The sequence below is a fragment of the Lepidothrix coronata genome, unplaced genomic scaffold (genome assembly GCF_001604755.1).
Source record: "Lepidothrix coronata isolate B3197 unplaced genomic scaffold, Lepidothrix_coronata-1.0 Scaffold32, whole genome shotgun sequence".
Lineage (NCBI taxonomy): Eukaryota > Metazoa > Chordata > Aves > Passeriformes > Pipridae > Lepidothrix > Lepidothrix coronata.
Window position 1 is genome coordinate 4,308,670 of NW_016690212.1, and position 21,907 is coordinate 4,330,576.

At 39.9% G+C, this 21,907-nt stretch overlaps 3 protein-coding genes across 4 annotated transcripts in view; 1 reads left to right on the forward strand and 2 right to left on the reverse strand.

The window, feature by feature from the left end:
* BCAP29 (B-cell receptor associated protein 29) overlaps positions 1–6,053 on the reverse strand; it is a 22,697-nt gene extending 16,644 nt beyond the window's left edge. The window contains exons 1-3 of the mRNA XM_017811563.1: positions 5,957–6,053; positions 5,608–5,711; positions 2,111–2,211 (exon numbers count right to left, since the gene is read on the reverse strand). Coding sequence (XP_017667052.1) covers positions 2,111–2,211; positions 5,608–5,699 — 193 coding nt within the window. The 5' untranslated portion in view covers positions 5,700–5,711; positions 5,957–6,053. The remainder of the gene's footprint in view (positions 1–2,110; positions 2,212–5,607; positions 5,712–5,956) is intronic.
* A 3,972-nt stretch (positions 6,054–10,025) lies between these two features.
* Positions 10,026–20,287, reverse strand: DUS4L (dihydrouridine synthase 4 like). 2 transcript variants are annotated; one of them, XM_017811587.1, is made up of 7 exons: positions 20,177–20,287; positions 19,902–20,036; positions 19,542–19,663; positions 16,041–16,158; positions 14,449–14,571; positions 13,061–13,287; positions 10,026–11,579 (listed from the first exon to the last, which is right to left on the reverse strand). In XM_017811587.1, exons 2-7 carry the CDS (start codon positions 20,009–20,011, stop codon positions 11,332–11,334), a joined length of 948 nt encoding a protein of 315 aa, XP_017667076.1. In that variant the 5' UTR covers positions 20,012–20,036; positions 20,177–20,287; the 3' UTR covers positions 10,026–11,331. The 2 variants fall into 2 exon arrangements, with proteins under 2 accessions (XP_017667076.1, XP_017667077.1); XM_017811588.1 differs by lacking the exon at positions 20,177–20,287 and having other exon boundaries at positions 19,902–20,170.
* A 32-nt stretch (positions 20,288–20,319) lies between these two features.
* The window catches only part of COG5 (component of oligomeric golgi complex 5), a 181,769-nt gene continuing 180,181 nt past the window's right edge, over positions 20,320–21,907 (forward strand). The window contains exons 1-2 of the mRNA XM_017811446.1: positions 20,320–20,411; positions 21,228–21,367. Coding sequence (XP_017666935.1) covers positions 20,357–20,411; positions 21,228–21,367 — 195 coding nt within the window. The 5' untranslated portion in view covers positions 20,320–20,356. The remainder of the gene's footprint in view (positions 20,412–21,227; positions 21,368–21,907) is intronic.

Genomic DNA, 21,907 nt, shown 5'->3' on the forward strand with positions numbered 1-21,907 from the left:
TTTCTTATTCACATCTGTGGGTGTGAGTGTATGATAAACCACACTTAGTACCAGAAGTATGTATTTGGACTTTCAGCTCAGCAAACAGAAATAAGGCAAACAGTGGCACTGCTTATGGTATCTATACATTTTAAAGGCTGGTCTTGATAAATTACTGAAGCGCTCCAGCATATTTCCAGAAATATGACAAACTATTGCCCGAAACATGCCTGAACAGTCATTTCTAACACTTGCACCCAGTCCCCAGGCATCAGGCCAAAGCAACACACTCCACAAATGTTGGCAAAGACCCCATAGTGTTAAAATATCACTGCTGACAACTGAGTTAAAATCCCCCCTGGACAAACAGTGAGAAATGAGGAAGAGAGGGGAAAAGAAGAAATATTTTCAAGTATTTCATATAGAGTTTGTTAGATAAGCATGTGTTTTAGTAATGACACAAGTGTCTATGCTTGAATCACAGAGGGAGAAAATTATTTCTGTAACATCCATCAAAATAGAAAGACTAGTAACACAGTAACATCAGTAGAAACTACTAACTGTAATAACATAATAAACAGAATGGAGAAGGTAAGTTACACCTCAACTTTCAGTCATTTTTCATACATCTTTCAGCTTCTTTTCATTCATCATATACTCCTGATAGTTCTGCAAAAGGGCTAATACACTGCAAACACTTTTCAAAGGACAAAATAATTAATTAGGACTTACATCCACACAAACCCAAAATCTAACCCAGTTAAGAGTTCATATTACAATATATAAACTTAAGGTCATCATACATTCCTATGACCAATATAGCACCTTAAATCTCCTTCTGTGCATCAACAGATATACACATTTCATGACATCATCAGTTCCTGCAGAACATTTTGGCCATGTTATTAAACTGCTGCTGCATTTGTCTAAGCAGACAATCAATTCCAAAGAAAAACACACGTGAATATCATCACTTATGACTGCCTCTTTCATATGCCTAAGTTATTAAGAAGGGAAAAAAAAACCTGAAGTAAAACTTCAAACAATGCATCACATACTAGGAGTGAATGCATGTCCCTGTGCTATAGGAAGAGTCTTCTGCAATAACCTATCACTTTATGCTATGGGGCAAGCATCTCATCACTGCTTTACTTTAGTCCAACTTCATCTTTCTGCAAAATCAATGACTATTGCCAACTCAAAAGCAAACTTTGGTCGAAGTTGGACCTGAGTTCAAGAGAGTAAATGAAATCCATTAGTTTTCAAACTTAAGCCATTTACTGAAGATCTACTTATGAGAATAATACTAAGCATAACCTTAAATAATGATTTTAAAAGTCTATTGGTATTTCTGGTACTTTTTTAATATTAAGAATGTAGTATTGCAGTCTGGCCTAACATTGTTATTTATGTAGCGCATCTGTATATTTCCCTCAGCAGAAAATAAAACCATGCATTTTTTTCTTCCTATTTCAAGTAGCTTGGAATTAAAGAGCATGTTCACTCTAAGGTGCTGGAAACACTTCTATCCATGGAGAACTACTACTATCCCTAAACACAGGAGAACTATTTTCATCACTGAAAGGTGCTTACCTCACAAAGCAGTCAAGACAGACATTACATGAAATCAATCAGGCATATGGTCACCAGTCAAGCTCCAGTTTCCTTAAAGCTTTACTCCTATTTCATAGACCTCAGGAACTACTCATAACAGAGGTAGCCAACAGCTGGTTTGTATCTGCACTGAGCAAAAGTAGTCAAATAGCCCAGTGTTTTGATATATTCTTCAACAGCAACAAAGGGAAAGAGTGCCATCTACTGCATAAGAAGGCACAGTTCAGCCAAATTCTTGTGTGGAACATGTTCATTTACCTGTTTGAGAAAGTGAAACCAAGCAGCAGCCTAAACCCAGCCCCATTTTTCCTCCTCATTCACTACTATATTAGTATTGCATTTGGATTCCCAATGTGGATGCAGTATAAGTCCTCTCCTCTTTCATTCCATTGTATAACTTTTCAATAAATTAGCTGATTTACATTAGGCTTGAATCCTTTCAGTTAATTTACTGATACGAACTCCATGTACCAGGTTTTTTCCCCATTTCTTAAGAAACTGAATATTTAACACTTACCAAGAAACAAGACGATCAGTAAAACTATTATTGTAAGGAACATCTTGTTCCAAAATACTGCCATTTTGCTCCATAGAGGAATCATAAAAATCTTCTGCCATCTGTAAAACAGCATTGTGTTATTCAAAAATAATTAAGCAGTAAAAGAAGAGCATAACAACCTCACAGAAGAGAGCCTTGTTATTGATAAGAGACTTGTTAAGGTCTCTAAACAGCTGCTTTAATTGCAATACAATTTAGGTGTACACTTAACTTTTTCCAACAATCCAACTTGCTCATCTCTTTTTTATTTGCTGTCAATATAGGCAAAGATAGTTGGTTCAACTTGCAAACTTCTTGCATGATAGCAGGTGTGTTTTATTTCAGCTTTTACTTTGGCTAGAATTACTTGATGTTCAGTCCTGCCTACAATAAACTCAGGGATGGGGTAAAGACTGTAAAATCCATTGCATCATTTTTATTTCTATCCAGTTATACCCCTTGTTGCCAAATAAAATTAAAAGCTTCCACAAATCAGGATCATCTCTACCATCCTTCTTCAGAAGGCTTATCTTTAACACTGATGAATCTGCATAATTATGAGGTACCAGGACTGTTATAACAGTCTAACTTGTAATGACAACAAAAAGACAAGTCTTATGCTTATATTCTGTCAAGGGTTAAAATCCCTTTCCCTAGCATAAATTTGCTGGCTACAGAAGCAACTTCAGAGGCCCAGTGGTGGTGAAGACAATTATTATTTTTTAAAACAATCATCTATTTGATATTACTGCATGGAGTGCTCTGTAAGAATTCACATTTGCAGCACAAACGAAGAACATCTGATGTGCTCAAATGAATTGCAACCAGTCATAACAGAGCACCTACTTGTCTTTTGCTGCAAGTTAGAATCAGTGCTACTACACAAATGAAATAATACCTAGTCACACCATTAGGGATGTAACACAGACATGCTACTCACTGTCTGATTATATGAGGTAAAATTTCCAACTTTTGTTAAGACTATTTACATTTCACAGAAACTGTTAAAATTTGGCCTCTAACAAAGCAGTTTCCAACCTAATATGAATTTAACTTAAATTAGACTGTAGCATCATCTCCCATGTTTTTTTCTGAATGTTGACCAGAAAGGATTAAAATGTTTTAACACTGTGCATGCAAAAAACTCCTTTAAATCTTTTAATATAATCTGAGTTCTTTATAGCAGACAGCCACAGTCTGTATCAAACAAAAAGCTTACTTCAAGCTACAACTCAAACAAAACCAACTTACACACTGTTCAGACATGCAACTCTCCAAGCTCCATACTGACCTCCACTTAAGTGACTCTCTGAGGTACAACCTTAGATCGACTACACTGCCAAGTTATAATCAGGCTAAAAATTAGATCTCTTTACTGCAAAGTCTTCTTGTGTACTATTTTCCCACTTATTTTTCCTCAAAAAGTACTGACATTTGCATCTACTAATGCTCCATTTCCTTTTGGTGACAAAAGCTACATAAATATAATCCTTCCAAACTATAATACCAGTCACCACTGTGGATGTACTACACTTAGTAGTACAGACCTGTCTTTTTTACGCTGTCAATTTACTTGTTCCCGGGAACTTAAAGCTTATTAGCAAATTTCAAAAAATCAACCAAAAAAAAAGTGTAAGCACAAAAGTGACAAAGAATCTGTTTGAAGACTGAGAAGTGAATAAATCAAACTTCAAAGAAGAGCAGTTTCACACGTGTCAGTACCCACGCATGCTTTGCTGCTCTGACAGAACCAGCTCTCTCTCAGGCCACCAAGACGAGTACAGTAGAGCTGTTGCCCCCTGGTATTGTCACAGCAGCTAAATCTACACTTTAACCCCACAAGATCCCTGCAAGTTTTTTTAAGAAGATAATTGGCACATATCACATAAGGGATAAAGCTATTTCACGCTTTCAGAAATCACTGTTGAGAGGAAAAGGTCAATGCTCCAAACAGAGCACAGGAATGTATTCATTTAATATAATTTAAAGCCTTTCAGCCACACTGGATTCAAGCCCTGTTTGCACCACAAGTGAAACGTATTTCAGTATTCCCAAAGTACTCTGCTTGTGTCATCAGCCTGCAGAAATTCTTGCAGCAAGTTTCCTCACATAAATCATTAATAATCTGATGATTATGACTGCCATAATCCTTCTCCCCTCTTACATACAGTTGCACTTTTGATTAGAAAACAAGAGAAAGTATGAGAACTCAATAATCTGTGTTGAAATGCTTAACTCCCCACAAGCCAACTTGTAAAAATGGGAAGTTAAATTAGATTTTTAGAACAGTTTCAATTTCTGGATTTAAGGAAACATGACTAATTATTGGTATCCGCTATGGAGAAGCCAGTCATTTTCAAGACTCTTCTGCAGGTTTAAGTAGTTAAATTCAGACTTTCCACACAGCAGCTTTTATTCCTTAAGATATAACAATAAAAGCTGCATTCTTCATTCTAAATACAACTTAAGATGCAGAAACTAAACATGCAACAATTTTTACAGAACATTGAGACAGCAGCATTTTTATTTCTTTTGAAAAAGCTTTAAGGTTTCATCCTGCTTGGTTTTGGGGGGGTTGGGAGTTTTTCGTGGTTTCTGGCCTTTTTTTTTTTTTTTTTTTTTTAAATCCTGATGTTCTGAAAAGAAATTGTAAGTCTGCTTCTCTTGCCTCTTGTGGAGAAGCTAGCTTTCTTTATATCCTGTAAAGAAATTAACATTACCAAATTTGAAGATCTACTTACAGGAAGCAATCTTAAGATAATGCTGTAAGCCAGGCCTTCGCAGAGACTAAGAGTAATGAGCATATTTTGGTTTTTTCTCTTACTACGTGCATGTATTTTACAAGAATTTACTGTTTTCTTAATGTTTGTGTTGTTCCAGAACCACTATAATGTTGTTAATCTATATGTAAGCCTATAGAGGCCTTTATTTCAGTAATTTTGAACTTTCTGCATCAAACTCAAGTTCAGTTTTTCTAAACTAATATCACAGATTTCTTGCAGCCCTTAAAATATGCTTTATGCAGCTTGTTTTGAGTATCTGTCTTTCATCTGTCCAGCACCCACAATGCCTAGTGTACAACCAAAACATAAAGTTGCTCGTCACAAATTTGACAAACAACTGCCGAAAAAGCTGCATCCTCCACTCATTTTTTTTCCCTGCTAGATACCTGCTTTCATGCTGGCTACTCGAGAACCCTGGGAGAAGCCGCCCCACCTGCTGAAACAAAGCAGGGGGGCTCATCTGGGCACCCCGACCGCTGTTCGGATGAATCAGCACTACACAGAAATCATAAAGCTTCTTCAAGAGGCTTGCAACTTCTGATGCTCCAGTCCCAAACAGCATCCCTTCAGCTTTGTTCACAACTAATGTAAGACGCAGCAAAGCTCCGTATTTACATAAAAGATGATCTAAAATTAACTCAAAGTGGTAAGAAGCACCAGCTGGGCTGTCCAACACACCGAAGACCTCCCTACCTGAGCGGGGAAATGAACGGCAGGCAAAGCACGAGAATTACTGCGATCTCGCCGTACAAGAAGCCAGCCACTGCCGTCCACTGGAAAGTCATGGTCCCGGCGGCCTGCGGGGGAAGGGGCGACTCAGGCGGGCGGCTCCGATTTCCCCTCCCAAACTACCCCAAGGGCAAGGACGTGGGGGCTGGGACCCCGTGCGGGCCGCGATGCCACGGCCGCTCGGCGGGCAGGGCAGGGCCGCCGGCAGAGCCCCCACCAGGTGGCCGCAGGCCCGGGGGTCCCTCCCGCCGCCCCCCGCACGGCCGGGGAGCCCCAGGGCCGCCCCGTCCCCCCGCCCGCCCGGCCTTCGAACCTCCTCGGCGCCGGCGCCCGGCGGAGCTGATGGCGGCGCAGGGGCGGGAACGGGCCTCGCCGGCCGTGGCTGAAGAGGCGCGGGCCAATCTCTCCCGCCGGCGCTGCGGGGGCGGGCGGGGAACGGAGGGTGTGTGCGGGCGCGGAGCCGCCCCCGCCCTGCCCGCGGGCCGTGGGCAGGGACGGCGCTGAGTGACACGACGGGGGCGGTGCGGAGGTGCCGCCGGCCCGGCCGGGGAAAGGTACCGGCGGGCACAGGGGAGGGAGGGTCAGTGCCCTTCGGTGCCGCCCCGTTGGAGCGGGGTTCCCGCCGCCCCCTTCGCCCCGGCCCGGCCCCGCCGGCGGGGCGGGTGAGCTGGGTCTGGCGGCAGCGCGGAGGTACCGAGGGGCCGCACCTCTGCTGGGAAATGCGTGGATCTACACGTTGAGAAAGGTGGACGTGAATATTACCTTTCTTTTTTTTTCTCCCCATCTAGGGAATAGTTGTAAGCATTTTGCTGCGGAATCCTGCTGTGATCATCCCACTGCTCCATGACTCGAGTTTATTCCATCTGGGACTTCAACTCTGCTCTTCTAGTTTTCTCCTTAGTTTCTGAGTTAAAATGTTGTGTGTGTCTGTCTATCCCCTCTCCATGCCTAACACTAATGTATTAAGACCCAGCAAATCTTTTTCTCGAGGAAAATAGGCCCACTATTAATAAGGATAACAACAAAGCAACAGTCTCAAACACCGTCAAACAGGCCTGTTTGGATCTCATGAATAAAACAATATTCCTTCAGAAAACCCTGTTCTATCATACTGTCCTGTGCAGTTTTTTATCAGCGTACCAAGGCTCCCAAGGTATTATTTCCATGCTTTGGTACTCATTTTCCCACTTCTTGACCATCTCTTTTGCCACCCATCCAACTCTCCTTTGGCCCTGCATAAGAGTGCCCCCTGATCACCTTGTGATTCCCTGATTCCTTTTTCCTATTGATCCTAATAGATGCTGAGGTGCTGCCAGAGGAAGAGGTTACCCTGTCTACCTGGGCATCACCAGCCACCAGCACTCTTGACACAACTACCTGTTTGAGAATTCTCTTCCAATTAATTTCCATCAGAATGAGACATTAAATGCAGTGAATAGTGGTTCTTTGTTACTCTAATCCAGTGGAACTGACATGGGGTAGGAAGTTCTTGCATAAGCAGTTTTGAGCAGAGCTGTCTGCAGCTGCTCACAATCTGAAATTGTTTACTTAAAATTTCCCAAGTCTGCAGCCTGGGGATGGAGCTAGTGTGTTAACATTTTCCTAGCAGCTGCCAAGCAATGTCTGGATGAAAGGTTACATCCCAAATAATTGTTTATGCATAACAAATATTGGAGAGGGATATAACCAGCCATTTCAATCCAATCTATGCAGTGGCAACAGCCTGGGTTTTAAGTAATATTTCTAACATGTTTTCATAAACATATTTGATCAGCAGCATAGAGAAAACATAACCTCTTGTCCTGGTTATTACATTTTAGCTATTTTCCTACAGCCTATACTGAACCTGCTAAAGCATTAATACACTTTCCCTCCTTTAATTCCAGTGCAGTTTCGATTTCTGAGCTGCTTACTCAGCTCTTACTAGCACTGTAAGCTGTCCCTCCCAGTAGCCCAGCCTCATACTCATAGGACTATATTTGCTCATCCCCACTGCCAGAGACTCAGAGTCTGCTTTTTCACTTCAGGGGCTTCATAAGATCCCAGAAAAACTCACACTGCAGTTGACTGCTGTGCACTTCCACTGCAGCTGATGTGTGTTCCCCACCAAACTGGAATGAGATCAGAGGAACAGAGAGAAGCCCCCTGCAAACATCTGTGAGACTTCTCCTGTTGAATGCACTCTGCCACTCCTGGAAGGAATTCTATCTGGAGCTGTAGAAGTCTGGGTTGTTAATCTAAGGCTGCCTATCTTATAGTGAACCACTGTGTGATGAATATGATACCATACAATATATAAAAGGGCTGGCTGCTTTAGGGAAAAAACTCACAAACCTTAAAACATTACAGTTACGAGCATGCGGACATGTTGTCCAGGCAGAACTAACTCGTAATTTTATTACCTCATATATATACAGAACAGGGGTCTGAGCTATCAAGCCAGGCCAGATGTTTCTTATCCCCACACATACCACACACGCCCACGTGACTGCTTTCAGTCACGAAGGACAATAATGCCTCAAGCAGCTTTCCAGCTTGACCTTATGATTCTTTTCACACTCACTAATCTTAGCTCTGGCTAGCTCAGGACCACGATACCTTTGCTTTAGTATTTTCTTCTTCTTTTATCATCCAGGTGGCCAGTGTTGTCTGTCTAGGTGCTCCTACACAAGGAATACCTTCTTCTCCCACCAGTAAGGTGACAAAGTATTCAGAAGCAGAAATAGGAAATGCCTGCGTATTAGCAGATGGTTAGAGGGCTGAAATCAGACTAATTCACTGCTGAAACAATGGCAAAGTTTAAACTTGTTCTATTCTACTTTGGCTCCTATGATAGCTGTCTCATCATCACACACTGCTTTTGCCCAACCATCAACCCAAGACAGAGAAGTGACCTAAGAAATGTAACAATAGGGAATAGAGAAAATGGGATTGTATAGTCTGTGTGAGGGAGCTGGGGTTATTTCAGCAGGGTAAAGCTGCAAGAAAGTACAGCTGTTATGAGCATATGGCATTGTTGTGCAGGGTGGCTTAACATAAAGAGTGAGACCAGTTACAGGAGGCAAAGGTCCTAAATTAGGAAACAGTGTTTTGTATCTTAGATTACTTGTGGAACAACTTTTAAAAATTTGAATATTAGAAAACAGGAAGACTGAGCACCTGGTGATGTTACAAGTAACACATACAAGGAAGGACTACATCTAGTGGCTTTAAACTGGAAATTAAGACTTTTTCCATGTTCATATGGTTTATAATGAGAAATATGACCATATCCTAAAACAACACTGGGAATTAAATAACTCCCATCTTTAGCAATTTACGTATATTTGAACAGTATTTTTGTTCAGAGCATGGCTTAAGACTTCAATTTTGCAGTTTATTCTATGGCAACACAGTGAAGGGTGTTCAGATACATGCAAAATTCACAAGGAAAGGCATACAATTCATTTCACCCTCAAAAAGGGATGATAAACATCCATTGTTGACTTTTATGATGCATAAAAGGCCAGATCAAGCACTCCTTAATTATAACCAATATTAACAGCAACCTAAGTCTTGTACTTCAGGCAGAAATCCCTGTGATTGATCTCACACAGGCACAACAACTGCTGCCTTCAAAATCATCAAGTATTCAGTTCCTAAATAGGTCAAGGTATTTCAAGTCCTCTAAAATTCAATTTTCCCACTACTAGAGGAAAAAAAAAATTTGTGGTGATTATATTTTTTTTCTCTGCTCCTTGTGGCTAATGGGACAGTTTACAGCATGCAACAGTTGGTACCCAATATCATAAAAATCTTAAGAAAATGCTAACAAAAGACTTAGTTAATAATTTCACAAGTCCTCTTCTACAATTCAGCTGTATAGTTTTACTTTTTAATTTGTGGCAGAAGGCTGGAGATATTTTCAAAACTGAGGAGAACTGAGCTGCACAATAATTGGATGAACTTGAGACTGGAAATTCGACAGCACAAAATACAAAGTCATGCAGTTGGGAAGTAAGAACTTTTTCTGTAAAACTGGAAGCTCATAATTTACATGATGAATATTAGTTGAGGAAAAGTGAGGCATTAGAAGAAGTATTATCTGCAGAAGATATTGCTGTGAGTTTACCTGGAATATTATACAAATTTGTGCTCATCTAATGTCAAGAAAACATCAGAATCGAGATGAGTGAAAAAATAGTTGTCTGAAGGAATGGAGACACTATCACAACAAAAAAAGTTGCAGAGATTGTCTCAATTAGCCTAGGATAGCAAAGCACATCTGTAGTTTTCCATTTATTAACACATCAGGAAGGTGATCGTATCAGAAGAGTTATGTAACTTTGCTGTCTTAAATAGTGAACTAGACTTGATGACTCAGGTCATGCCTTTCAAACTTTTATTCATATGTCTAAATCAGACATATTCATAATGAAAAATGACCAAGTATTTTATGACATTGCATTAAAAAAATGAGAGAATTTAAGATATTTAAACTATTAAATTATTTGTGAGTAGCATCAAAAGCAACCTTCCCTCCTCGAGATTGTTGCATAATAAAAAAAGAAAAAATCACAATTCTATAAAAGCCAAGTAATTTATTTAGAAAATTTGGAACTATTCACAAGTATATTCATAGAACAATCACAGTCAAAAAAACTAGGCAATTTTTGGTATGAATTTCTGTGTAAACATATAAAGAAAACAAATTATTTGATTACAAGTAATTGTACTGCACAGTTTTGTGACATTTCCCTTGCAGAACAAATGCAGCTGGTGTGTAATGTTTATCATCCTGTTCTAATTTTCACTATTTCACTCCTATACAGTGATTCAAAGCCAAGTGGCTGTCATGCTTTGATAAGCAACATGCCAGTGGGCAGAAAGGAGTGCAAGAGCCCTACTGAGAGAATCTGTCAGCTTTTCTTTGACCTAAAAAGTTCTGGTGTGATAGATGATAGGGATCTTGTATACAATTATAATACGGTAGATAAACAAAACTGAATTTAGTTAGATTGAACTCTCAAGTCTTGTGTTTTAATTTCAAGCTAAGTTTGTACTTAGTTTAAACTGCCTCTTCATTTTACTTTTTCCTTCCTTCCATCACTGTTTATCTATTCCATATTTCTTCTGCTATACGAAGTATGGAATTTTTCTAAGTTGTAAGTTTAGAAAGTTTTAGTCTGCAAAAGGAACATCTAATTTAAAAGAGGATAGTATGCTGGGCTTCAAAGCGTCACAGTCTTAAAGTCTGAAAATCTACTCAAATTTAAATTCAGCTTATGTCAGTTAAAGCAAAAACTTCTATAATTGCTCCCTTTGTATTCTTTTGGTCTGAAATTACTGGCATTATTTAGGAGGATTTTAGGAGGTTTCATGTAAGAAAGGCCCTAGTTTTCCAATAATATTGCTGTAAGCAATTGTCTGGTGAAAATTTAAATTACCGGAGCCTTACAATAATATACCCTCTATGTAGTAGTGCATTGTAAACCGAATTCCACATTTGTGGAATCTGGAATATTTTCTAGAGAGAAAAATGTACACATAAAAATACTAAAAAAATAAATTACCATCCTAATGATGTTATGCTGTGTTTAAAATACAATAGATAAATGTGACTAAGAAGTAGGAACCCAATTAAAACTTTAACAATGTATCAACAATTGCAAAATACAAGTTTACACAGAATTAAAATAGTTCCATTTATCACACACCATAATGGTCATTCAGGTAATCTAGTACTGCTGAGGTACTTGATAAAACATTAAAAACTTTTTTTTCTTGTTTTGAAGTTATCCGTTCCATCATGTACATTAAGTGGTGGTGGAAACATGTAAAAGGAGTTCCGTGCTCAAGAGCAATGTCAACCCAGTCCTGGATGCACTTAAAAGGTGTCTCTTCGTATCCTGCAAACATAGCTGGATTTGCCAAGAGTCCTCTAGCCACCATTATACCTTCAAATTGGAAATTAAAGCAGTAAGTTACATTCTACCTTAAATTTGATGTTATATCTTCCTGTAGATTCTCTATAGCGTCCCTGAGGACAACCACCCAAAGCTTACAGACAAGTAATTGGAGAACAGTGGGGATTAGTATTACAGCTGTATGAGAGAAATCCATTTAAAAAGGCAGGGCTCAGAGAATCTGCAACACCTATCAACACATTCCACATTCCAGAAATTTTGCAACAAAACACGGGACACAGAGCCTTTTCTTCCCTACTTTTGAAACTGCACTTAAATAGTATTTTGTTTTTACTTGCTACACACATACAAGCCTGCCCTCATAACATAAAATTACGATAGACATGAATATGCTAAATTTAGGGTTTTTTTGTGCAACTCAAGTCTACTCACTGACCTAGAATCCTTCTTCCAGTAAGAGCTCAATGGCTCAATTCAGTAAATATCAGGACTCTTGATCTGCAGTAAATCTTTCTGAACAAGACAACTGTAATCCCATATTGTCAGATAATTTCTATCCTAGTTTTTCTGTGATTAAGGGACTCTGTTTTCCTGCACTGTTGATATATAATCACTTAGTATTTTCTTTAAAAAAAAAGATGATAAAAAATGAAAAATTTCTTTTGCCATTGTACATGACAGAAAAAAACTTAATGCTTTATATTTTTGCTACTGAAGACGGTCAGCTGGACTATGAGAACATTCTTGCGCGCGATGCGTTTCCTTCCTGCTTTGTTTTGGGGGGAAAGCAGAACCGCAGTTTCGTTCAACTCATTTGTGTTTTTGCTAATAAACCACAACAGTGTCAGCAGAAACCTTCCACACGAACTTTTCCTTCTACCACTGTTCTCTGTTGCTCTCTAGTTGAAATATATTAAGTATGTGGATAGAGATCACCTCTTCAAAACATATACCAAATTTCCATATTGTCCTGAAACCACAGACAGTTGCAGGAATCTGTTGTGACTAAGTAACTGCAGAACACAAATTTTACCACTGAAATTAGAGTGCAATGTCTCCTTGAAGCTAACCATCTCAACTGTTAAGTATCTGGCTTAACAGTATTTCTTTTTCCACTGTATTATTACCGCGAGAAATCTGCTCCGATGTTCAGGAAGCAGAGATTTCCAAGTGGAAGTTTACAGTCCTTTAAAAGATGATCAGTTCCATAAAGAGATGTAATGAGTGTCTGAAAGTCCCCCTGAACTCCACTACTGAATGATGAGATAGCATAATTAAGCAAAGAGCTTTTGTAATTTGCTCAGAAATCATTATTTGTGGCTTTGAACAGCAGTGCTCTAGTGCTCTGATGATTACAAGTGATTCTGTTTATGAGCATCTAAAACATGCTCTTTCATTTGTCTCCTCAAAGAGTGAAAATCACTCAACTCATGTCCTACTTACAGCCAAAATAAATACTTTGAAATCTGATTTGTACGTTTACTTTGAAAATAGAGTATGTTCAATCTTACCATCTGCTTCTGTCAACTGATGAACATTTTCAGCATCTTTTAAAGTTTTAATGTCTCCATTAGCCACAACAGGTATAGACATGCTTTGTTTAATTGTTTTAATTGCATCATAATGTACAGGCTGATGCCTTTCTTCTATACTTCTCCCGTGTACTGTAATCCATGAAACTCCAGCTGCTTCAGCTTTTTGACACAGGTCTACTGTTCTTTTTAAGTCCTCATGGATCCTAAAATTCCAAGGAAAGCAGTAAGTAGTAGGTTACCTGGACTATAGAAAAAGCCTTCCTCCATAAGAAGTTACCACAGATTTGTATAAATAAGAGTATAAAGACAATATTATGTTGAAAGACAGTGTTTGGGGTTAAGACATATGAGTTTAATGTATGGAAACTGCTATTTAATTTAGCATTTCCCAATTATATGACATCTCTGTAATATACATAGTAAATTTTATAGACTGAGAAGGGTACCCAAAATTCTATAACAAACACCACAATTTTGCATATTCTGTGAAAAAAAATCCAACTTATAATAGTTCCCCTTTCCTGAAGAACTGGAAACTGAGTTGAAACTTAACTGACCAATATGCAAAAGCCACACAGGATACGTGGTGAAATAGTGAATCATGGAATGGTCATAGAATCATAGAATGGTTTGGGTTGGAAGTGACCTTAAAGACCATCTAGTTCCAAGCCCCTGCCATAGGCAGGGACACCTTCCACTACACCATGTTGCTCAGAGCCCCGTCCAACTTGGCCATGAACACTTTGAGGGATGAGGCATCCACAGCTTCTCTGGGCAGCCTGTTCCAGTACCTCACCTTTCTCACAGTAAAGAACTTCTTCCTAATATCTAATCTAGACCTGCCCTCTTTCAGTTAGATGCCATTTCCCCTTGTCCTATCGCTACGTGTTCTTGTACAAAGTTCTTCTCCAGCTCTCTTGCAGCCCCCTTTAGGTACTGGAAGGTGTTCTAAGGTCTCCCTGGAGCCTTCTCTTCTCTGGACTGCACACAAAGCAATGCAAAACAAGTCTACAGAAGTTTAGAAACTGATGAACTGTGGAGAACAGCTCACAAAGTAAATTCTTGTAATGATACAGACTATGCACTGCTTTTCTTTTATGGAACCCTTTATCTTTTATCTTGTACTTTTATGTTGTTTGGATTGCAAGAAAACTCTAGCCTACAGTATTTTATCTGGGTAAGGAGTCAAAGGCTGTGCTAGTTCTGCTATCTAAGTTTGGGACTACTTGCCCCAGATAGTCACATGTCAGGAAATTACTATAAACTGTAATAATACATTAACAGAATATTATAACTATTACACTAAATTGTTTCTTTAAAAAAATAAAAAGGATTCTTCCATATACCACTGAAGTTAGACCTACCTTATTTTAATAGACACTGAAAATTTAGGGTTGTCGATCTGATTTCGTACATGTCTCACCATATCTTTAACAAGTTCTGGTTTATTTATTAAGCAAGCACCATAACCTTCTGCCATGGCCCATCTTTAAAAGAAAAAGAACATTTGTATTCTAATTTGAAAAAATGCAGATCAATTTCAGTCAAATACATCAAATTTCTTTCCTTATGACTTTCAGAAACCCATGTGGTTGAATAACAAGAGATAGTATTGGCTGTACATTGATTATTTGTTTGCAGTTTCATATCATTATTTAGATCCTGGTTCAGTCTGCATTGTGCTGTTAGAACTTTGGACAAGTTACTGATCTCTTTCAGTTCAATTTTCTGTCCACAAAATGGACTCACAAGGAAGATAAATTAAAATTTAATCAACAATGGTTTAGATCATACATAAAATAAATAGTTTGGTGTTTCCCCTTCCGTTGGGTCATGGATTTCTTCTAAACAGAAAATGACTTTGGATTGAAAAGGAAGATTTTTGAAGTGCAAGTGAGGATATTATTTCTGTTCTCTCTCAACTGCAAAACACTATTTTGATTGGCAGGAAATAACCTTTGCTTCCAGTTAAGAGCAGCAGTTTTTTTCTTAAATAGTTTTTTTATAAAGGTACGTGAAGTGCACAAACTTTTGTTATTTTCAAACCAATATGCAGAAGAAACAAAGGACTCAAATGTAACCATATATTTTTGGCCTAAAAGGAAGTTATAGGTTGGCATACTTAATGGTAGTTAGCTTAGGAAAAAAAATACACTTCCATTCTGAAGTCTCAGATCTCTCCAGAAAAGATTTTTCTCAAATACTGTAATTTTAAGTCAAGACAACCTAATTAGAATAGAGAAATTAAGTATTTGTACCATATTATTATCTTTTAATTTCCTATCTTATTTTTCAGGTCTTCATTTAGAAAAACACTGCCTGACAAACATATAATAGATGATTCTTAATTGAACCAGTTAGCAAGGATCTTCATTTGCTCATGACTACTCTGTTTCACTGTTAAGACAAGATCTTTATCAATTCAAGTGAGAAGCAGATCACTAATTCGCTATACTTATAAATCTAATACAAGATAGAAGAAATTGTTTTCTGCACTTCCTGAATAACGTAACCTGTATAATTTTATATTAGAGACTATCGTTCACTTGCAGAAGTTTGAGACATCGGGGACTTGCCTCATTGTTTTGGGAATTGCCACATCATTTCTCAAAACACTCTCCAAATTATTTGCAGCAAGCTCTTTTTGGTAATGCATATTTAACAGCTGTTGAGAAGGGATGGACACTTCACTTCTGAGCCAACACTGAGTATCTCAGAAATGAAAAAAGGCAAGTTGGTAAATAGACATGCTTTTCCCAGTCTCACCATGGTGACAGGCATCTCAGAACACTCAGAACAGTGTCTTGCCACATGGACATCTCTGACAGGTTAAAAAGCTGTTTCTCTCTTGAAGTCTATTTTTAGGTTAAGACAGAAATTACTACGAAAATGAGGACCAGCATTCTTTAGTCTCAAATTATTTCATCGTATTTACCCATCTTTTTCAAAACTTTACCTCTGAGGACAACCACAGTTTAGGTCTATTCCATCTGCAAAAGGACAGACGATACGTGCAGCATCACACAAAACCTGTGCTTCTTTAGCAGCGAACTGAACAATCAATGGATGATCACCTACTCCAATGAAAAGATATTTAGAGATTTAAAAATTCCCAGAAAATAAAAAGAACAAATTCTAAATTTTGAATGTTTTTTTGTATATTGAACAGCTGTCTGACCATGGTCCTGGGCAACCAGCTCTAGGTGACCCCAGGTAAGCTGGGGGGCTGGATAACATGACCCACAGAGGTCCTTCTAAACTTGACTGTTTTATGGTTCTGCAAGCCCCAGATCACAAATAAATAAAGGCAGCTTACTAGGTGATACTAAATGAGTATATCTATTAAGAGAGGTAGAAATTCAGACAAATATATGTGCCCTACACAGCTGCTGGCTCAACATACACTTTTTCTGACTGAAACCAGTCAGTTGATTATCTTCCACAAAGATCACCTATGAAACTACGTATTCTCTACATTTCAGCAGCCTTCATCCTTCCCCTCCTAGCCTGCCCCTTCTTGTCTGCATGCTGCTCGTTTGCTGTGCTGACATGGCTGTCTGTCTTGCCAGGTAGGAAACTTGCTTACAGAACCAAAACCCTTCAGAAAGGAGCTAAACCACCCACAAGCTTTGACCTTCCTCATCCTATCCCATCTTTTTCCTCTTCTGTGCCAGCATGGCTGGTTTTTATCCACAGTGTGATAAGCAGAGTTGGAATGAGTGCACATGCACAGAGGCAGCTTCAGCAACTTTGTCTCAAGTGAGAAACCAAAGTGTCAGTGCTCCTCAGCTTGGGTCTGCTGAACTACTTCTGATTTACTAAGCCCCTGCAGAGAGCCAGATGGTCATTTGGAACATGCTCTCCTCTTTTACAGCTACTGCATTACATTAAAGGCATCTAAAAATACCTCAAGCAGTCTTAGCACTCACTTTCCGTATGAACAATTGCTGCAGTTAAGAAGAGGGGGGATATCTGAGCACTAATGGAAAGAGATGATCCAACAAATACACAGAGCAAGTGCACTTCTAGCAGTGAAGAGATCACAAGTGCTTCTGAAGATTTTTTTTTGTTTTAGAGGAAAGTAAATAGTTCTTGAAGTAGTGGAGCTTAAGTCAGAAAGGCCAGCAGTACCCTCTCAATCAAGCTGAGACACTTCTAGGAGTTACCTAAAAATCCAGCAAGCAAAAAAAATCCCATGCATATTTCCAAAACAGTGTCCATTTAATACAGTGCTGTAGCTGAAGATTTACATCGTTATAGCTAATATTTTAGAATAATCCCATACTCCTAGATTTTTTTTTGTTGAGTATTAAGTGATAAACATACTGAGACTAGCCATACAAAATTTTTTAGCAGCAGCCACAAAGAGCATGTATCTCTATCTGAGAAATACATAACAGAGAAACATTAGCGCAGAAGAAAACGGAAAACAGAAATTTCAAACATACTCCACTAATTAGAAGACAAAATCCCCAAGCAGCCAGCAAGTTAAACATAGAACCAGAGAAAATGTATAAATGCTAATAATGTAAATACTATAATCTGGGCAAAGTATGAGGCGGAGTGTTTTAGAGGCCTATAAAATTAAGGCCAGCATGAAAGAAGGGAGAAGGGAAAAGATGTTGTTTACAACCCTTAAACATTTAATTCTGTACCCTTTGTTATCAGATAGCAAAGGTACAGCATGTAGCTGTAAAGGAGAACTTCCTCTCCCTGTCCCTGCACCCCTTAGAATATACATTTTGGACCTGTGGAACTTCAGTGCCACCAGACTTCGAGTAGATCAGAAGTGTAACTAAATTCAAAGGGGACTAACTAGTAACTGTGGACCTTTGAGCCATATATACTGTCAGTTATGTTCTTACTCATTTATTTTTACACACAATGAATTATTCATGCTTTTTTTGAAGTTCAATTCTACTAATAAGTGTCTACCTGTGTTTCCCCATGTGACTTTTCTCTGTAACTGCTCTGTTCTATTTGAATAATGCACCATAGTAGTCAGTGCATTTCAAATAATGAAAGGTACTTCCCCTATTGCATATACTTATGAAACCAGAAATTCTGTGGTCTGAATAGATTAAATCATCACGCTTCATAGATCCTACATGCTGATCTTACTAGCCCATTAGCAGCACTCTTCATTCTTCGTTGCAGCTTATACCTGTTCATTCCTTGTTATACTGTTCTACTGCAGTCACTTCACGTCAGCAGATCTTGTGCTTTACAGCCATAACACTCTACAATTCCTTATACTCCTTATTTCTATATGTGTTCTGTTTATGCTTCATTACCATGCCTGAAGCTTTGCTTCTCCCCATTGACCCCAGCCATGCTTCAACTTCCCAGTCTTTGTGCCTTCTTGCTCTCAACATCTCAAGTTGTCCATCAACAACCCCTTCCACTTTCCACTCCAGCTTTTACAAATCCTTGATTCCACTGTATCAATGTCTGGTCTATTAATTTTTTTGCCTTTAGCAACACTCTTGATTTTGCTATAGACCAGAAAATTTTTCCCAGCAATGAGTTAAATGTTTGTAACTAAAACACACCTGAAACAATTGCTGGGAAAAGAACCTTGCTGCCATCTTGTACTTGGTCTGGCTGGGATAGAGTTGATCTTCAAATTTATTTAAAGTTTGTTTATAGCAGCCTGTGTGGTGCTGCAGTTTGGATTTTGTGACAAAACCACTGTTGATAATTCACAAACTGTTTTGGCGATTGCTGCAAAGTACTTGCACAGTGCCAAAGCTTTCTCTTTTAATCACTCTGCCTTCCCCTGCCCCCAGCAAATAGACTGGAATGGGCAAGAAGTTTGTAGAGGACACAGCTATGACAGCTGACCCAAACTGGCACAAGGAATATTCCATGCTGTATAACATCAAGCTCAGCAACAAAACTGGAGTAGTACAGGAAGAAGAAAGTGGGTTGGGACATGGAATTTGTGTTCCAAGGTGGCTGTTGCTTCGAAACTGGCTGGGCATTGGTCTGCCAGTAGAAAGTGATTGCCTTTGCATCACTTGGTTTTTTTTCCCTCTTTCCTTCACATATGAAGCTGCCTTTATCTTGACTCATGACTTTTTCCTGCATTTGCTCTTCCTAATATCCCCCTGTGCTGCTGGGAGGATATGTGGAGGAAGAATGAGTGAAGAGGAGGATTGAGTGAGCAGCTGTGTGGGTGCATGGCTGCTGGCCAGTTATGTGTGGTCAACCTATCATGGACCTACCTCAGTTTGGAGGCCTTGATTTCAGGTAGACTCAAGGTCTTCCACTATTTCATTTGACCTACTATCACTAGATTGTGCTTACTCTCACCTAGAATTTTTACAATCAATAAGACACAGTATACCAAAACTGTTAACAGATGTCAAGTTGTGACAGACTTCATACACTTGGCCGATTTGGCTTATCACCACTTAAAACAGTCTGACAAGGCAATGGTTTATTAAAGAAATACCTTTGTTTGTTGTGAATTCGCTGTCTCTTGCTTTTGCAGATCTCACAAAATCTGCTGCCACTATCATCGGTGTGTAACACAAATCGCAACTGTATTTCCTAACCAAGGTTCTGAAAGCCAACCTGCAGACATAAGAAAATTAGGAGATAAATTGTAAAGGCATTTTTCTGATGAGCTGTTCTAAAATGCTGTTGACACGCAGTACTGTGGGGGTGTTCAGTTATAATCGTAAGATAAAACATGTCCCATGTCTACCCCTGTTTTAAATAATTAAAAGAGAAAAAGATAATCACACTTGTTTTTACAGTAAACTTCCTCAGAGAAAATACACTGAAATCAGCTGACATGACAGCTACTTACTTTGAATAGCGGACCATGGGGGCACATATCTTCACAACTTGCCCAGAACGAAACAAATCCATGGGATCTTTTCGTCGGCATTCTTTAGCTTCTGTGATGTCACCAATCATGTATAATTAACAGTCCTTTCGGCATCTGGAAAAACAAACAGCGTTTGAAACGTAAGTAATTCAGTTGCTTCTCACAGGCCGTGCTGCAAACATCACTCTTTGAACTGTGACGGCAAAAAAAAAAAAAAGGCGTTCCGGTGAAGCGTCCCGCAGGACATCGCTCACTCGCACGGCGTCAGGAAAAGGAACTCCCTCCGCAGGAGGCCCCGCCGTGTCCCGGCTCCCGCGCCGCTCCCGCCGGGATCACCACGTGCCGCCGCCGCCCGCCCGCTCCGTCGCGCGCCTTCGCCATCATCGCCGCGCGCCGCGTCCCGGGAGTGACGCGCGGGCTCCGGCACCGCCAGCATGGAGGAGGCGGGGGCGGCCCCGGCCCCGGCCCTCGCCGAGCTGCGGGCGGACGGTGAGGCGCGGGCTGGGGGGGCAATGCAGAGCACGGCCCCCGACGGCCGCACCGCCCGGGGGGGCCCGCCCGCGGCGGCCCGGGGAAGACGGAGGGTCCTCGGCGAGGGCGGTGTCGGGCCGGGCGGGTGGAGCCCGGGGAGGGGCGGGCAGGGAACCCCCGCGCTCTGGAGTCACGGAAAGTTTGGGTGGCGGGGAGGGAGCGGCGGCCGACGGTCCGGGTGAAGCACCCCAAAGGGAAGGAGTGCAGTGGAGGGAGAGGCGAGGGTGCTCGATGGAATTTGTAGTCGGTGTCTGGGAACCCGGGTCTTGCTTGATCCATAGTCATCATTGCAGTATCATTTTTTAATGGTTTTATAAACTCACACTGTTGTGAGAGTCTGGTATGATTTCATGAAGTTGTGCCTTGTGCCACGTGTCAGTTCCTCGGAGGTGACTGGCGTGTGTTTGGTTATGGGTACAAGCTCAACAGCCTCACCCTGATTAATGCTGTAAAGTTTGAAAAAGAAGACACTGACACTTTTTAGTATTTTCCACTCAAGGTTGTCGGCAATAAAGGAACAGGAGTCTTTACCACCATTTCCAAAAAAAACCCCACAAAAAAACACCAACAAACCCAAATCCCAACTTCATTTATCGGCTCTAAACCTGTTTTTCTTGTTTGTGGTGCCTTCTCACGTTTGTATTAAGTGATGAAGACAACATACACTGTGAAATCAGAGGAATCGAAGGTCAGATAACTAACTGTACATTCTAGGCCCATAAATATTATTTAACCGTTCTGATGCATGAATATAAAGTCTAAATCTTTTTTCAGAATGTTATGCTGACTTCTTCAGAGAAGACTTTGATGTGAAAGCTTACACTTCCCAGTCTATCCATCAGGCTGTGATAGCTGAGCAACTGGCAAAACTTGCGCAAGGTATTAGTCAGTTGGATAAAGAGCTGCATTTACAAGTAAGTTTAAAGCATACCTGTTATTCTGAGGTGATTGATATAAAATATTTAAAAATTCATTAATCTTATGATCTTGTGGGTTCTGAAATTGCCCACTGTGCTCTGCAAGTAGTAACTAAAAGTACAACTTCCAGCTAAACTATTAGTGATTCTGAAAACTCAGTTAAGCCCACGCTTCCTATCAAGAAGCCACATACAGTTTCAGTTGCTCTAGTCTGTATACTGAGATACATATCTCTGCAGTCTCTCTGTGTGCTACTCTTCCTTGCAAGAATGTTCCTTGAGTCTTTCCAAATGATCGTGTCAACTAACAGATGTTTTGGAATGACATTGTGAGCAGATAGGGAGAACTTGCACCCTTTTATTCTCTGCTGGAAAGTAGCTAGACTTACCTGTAGCTAGGCGAATATAAAACCTATGTTAACGCACCTTTACACCTTTAGAAAGGCTTTTGAGTTTCGATAGTAGAAGACATTTTCTATGTGGAAACTATGAATCCACAGTGGACCTTGCAGTGGGTTTGTGTGTAGTTTCATAACC

Bases quoted from the DNA above. Each gene is read 5' to 3' on its own strand.
- DUS4L (XM_017811587.1), bottom strand. From the start codon at position 20,011: ATGATTGGTGACATCACAGAAGCTAAAGAATGCCGACGAAAAGATCCC. The intron at 19,664-19,901 runs GTAAGTAGCTGT...TTATGTCTGCAG, and splicing joins CCCATGGTCCGCTATTCAAA to GTTGGCTTTCAGAACCTTGG. The intron at 13,288-14,448 runs GTAGGTCTAACT...TTGGAATTTTAG, and splicing joins TCAGTGTCTATTAAAATAAG to GATCCATGAGGACTTAAAAA.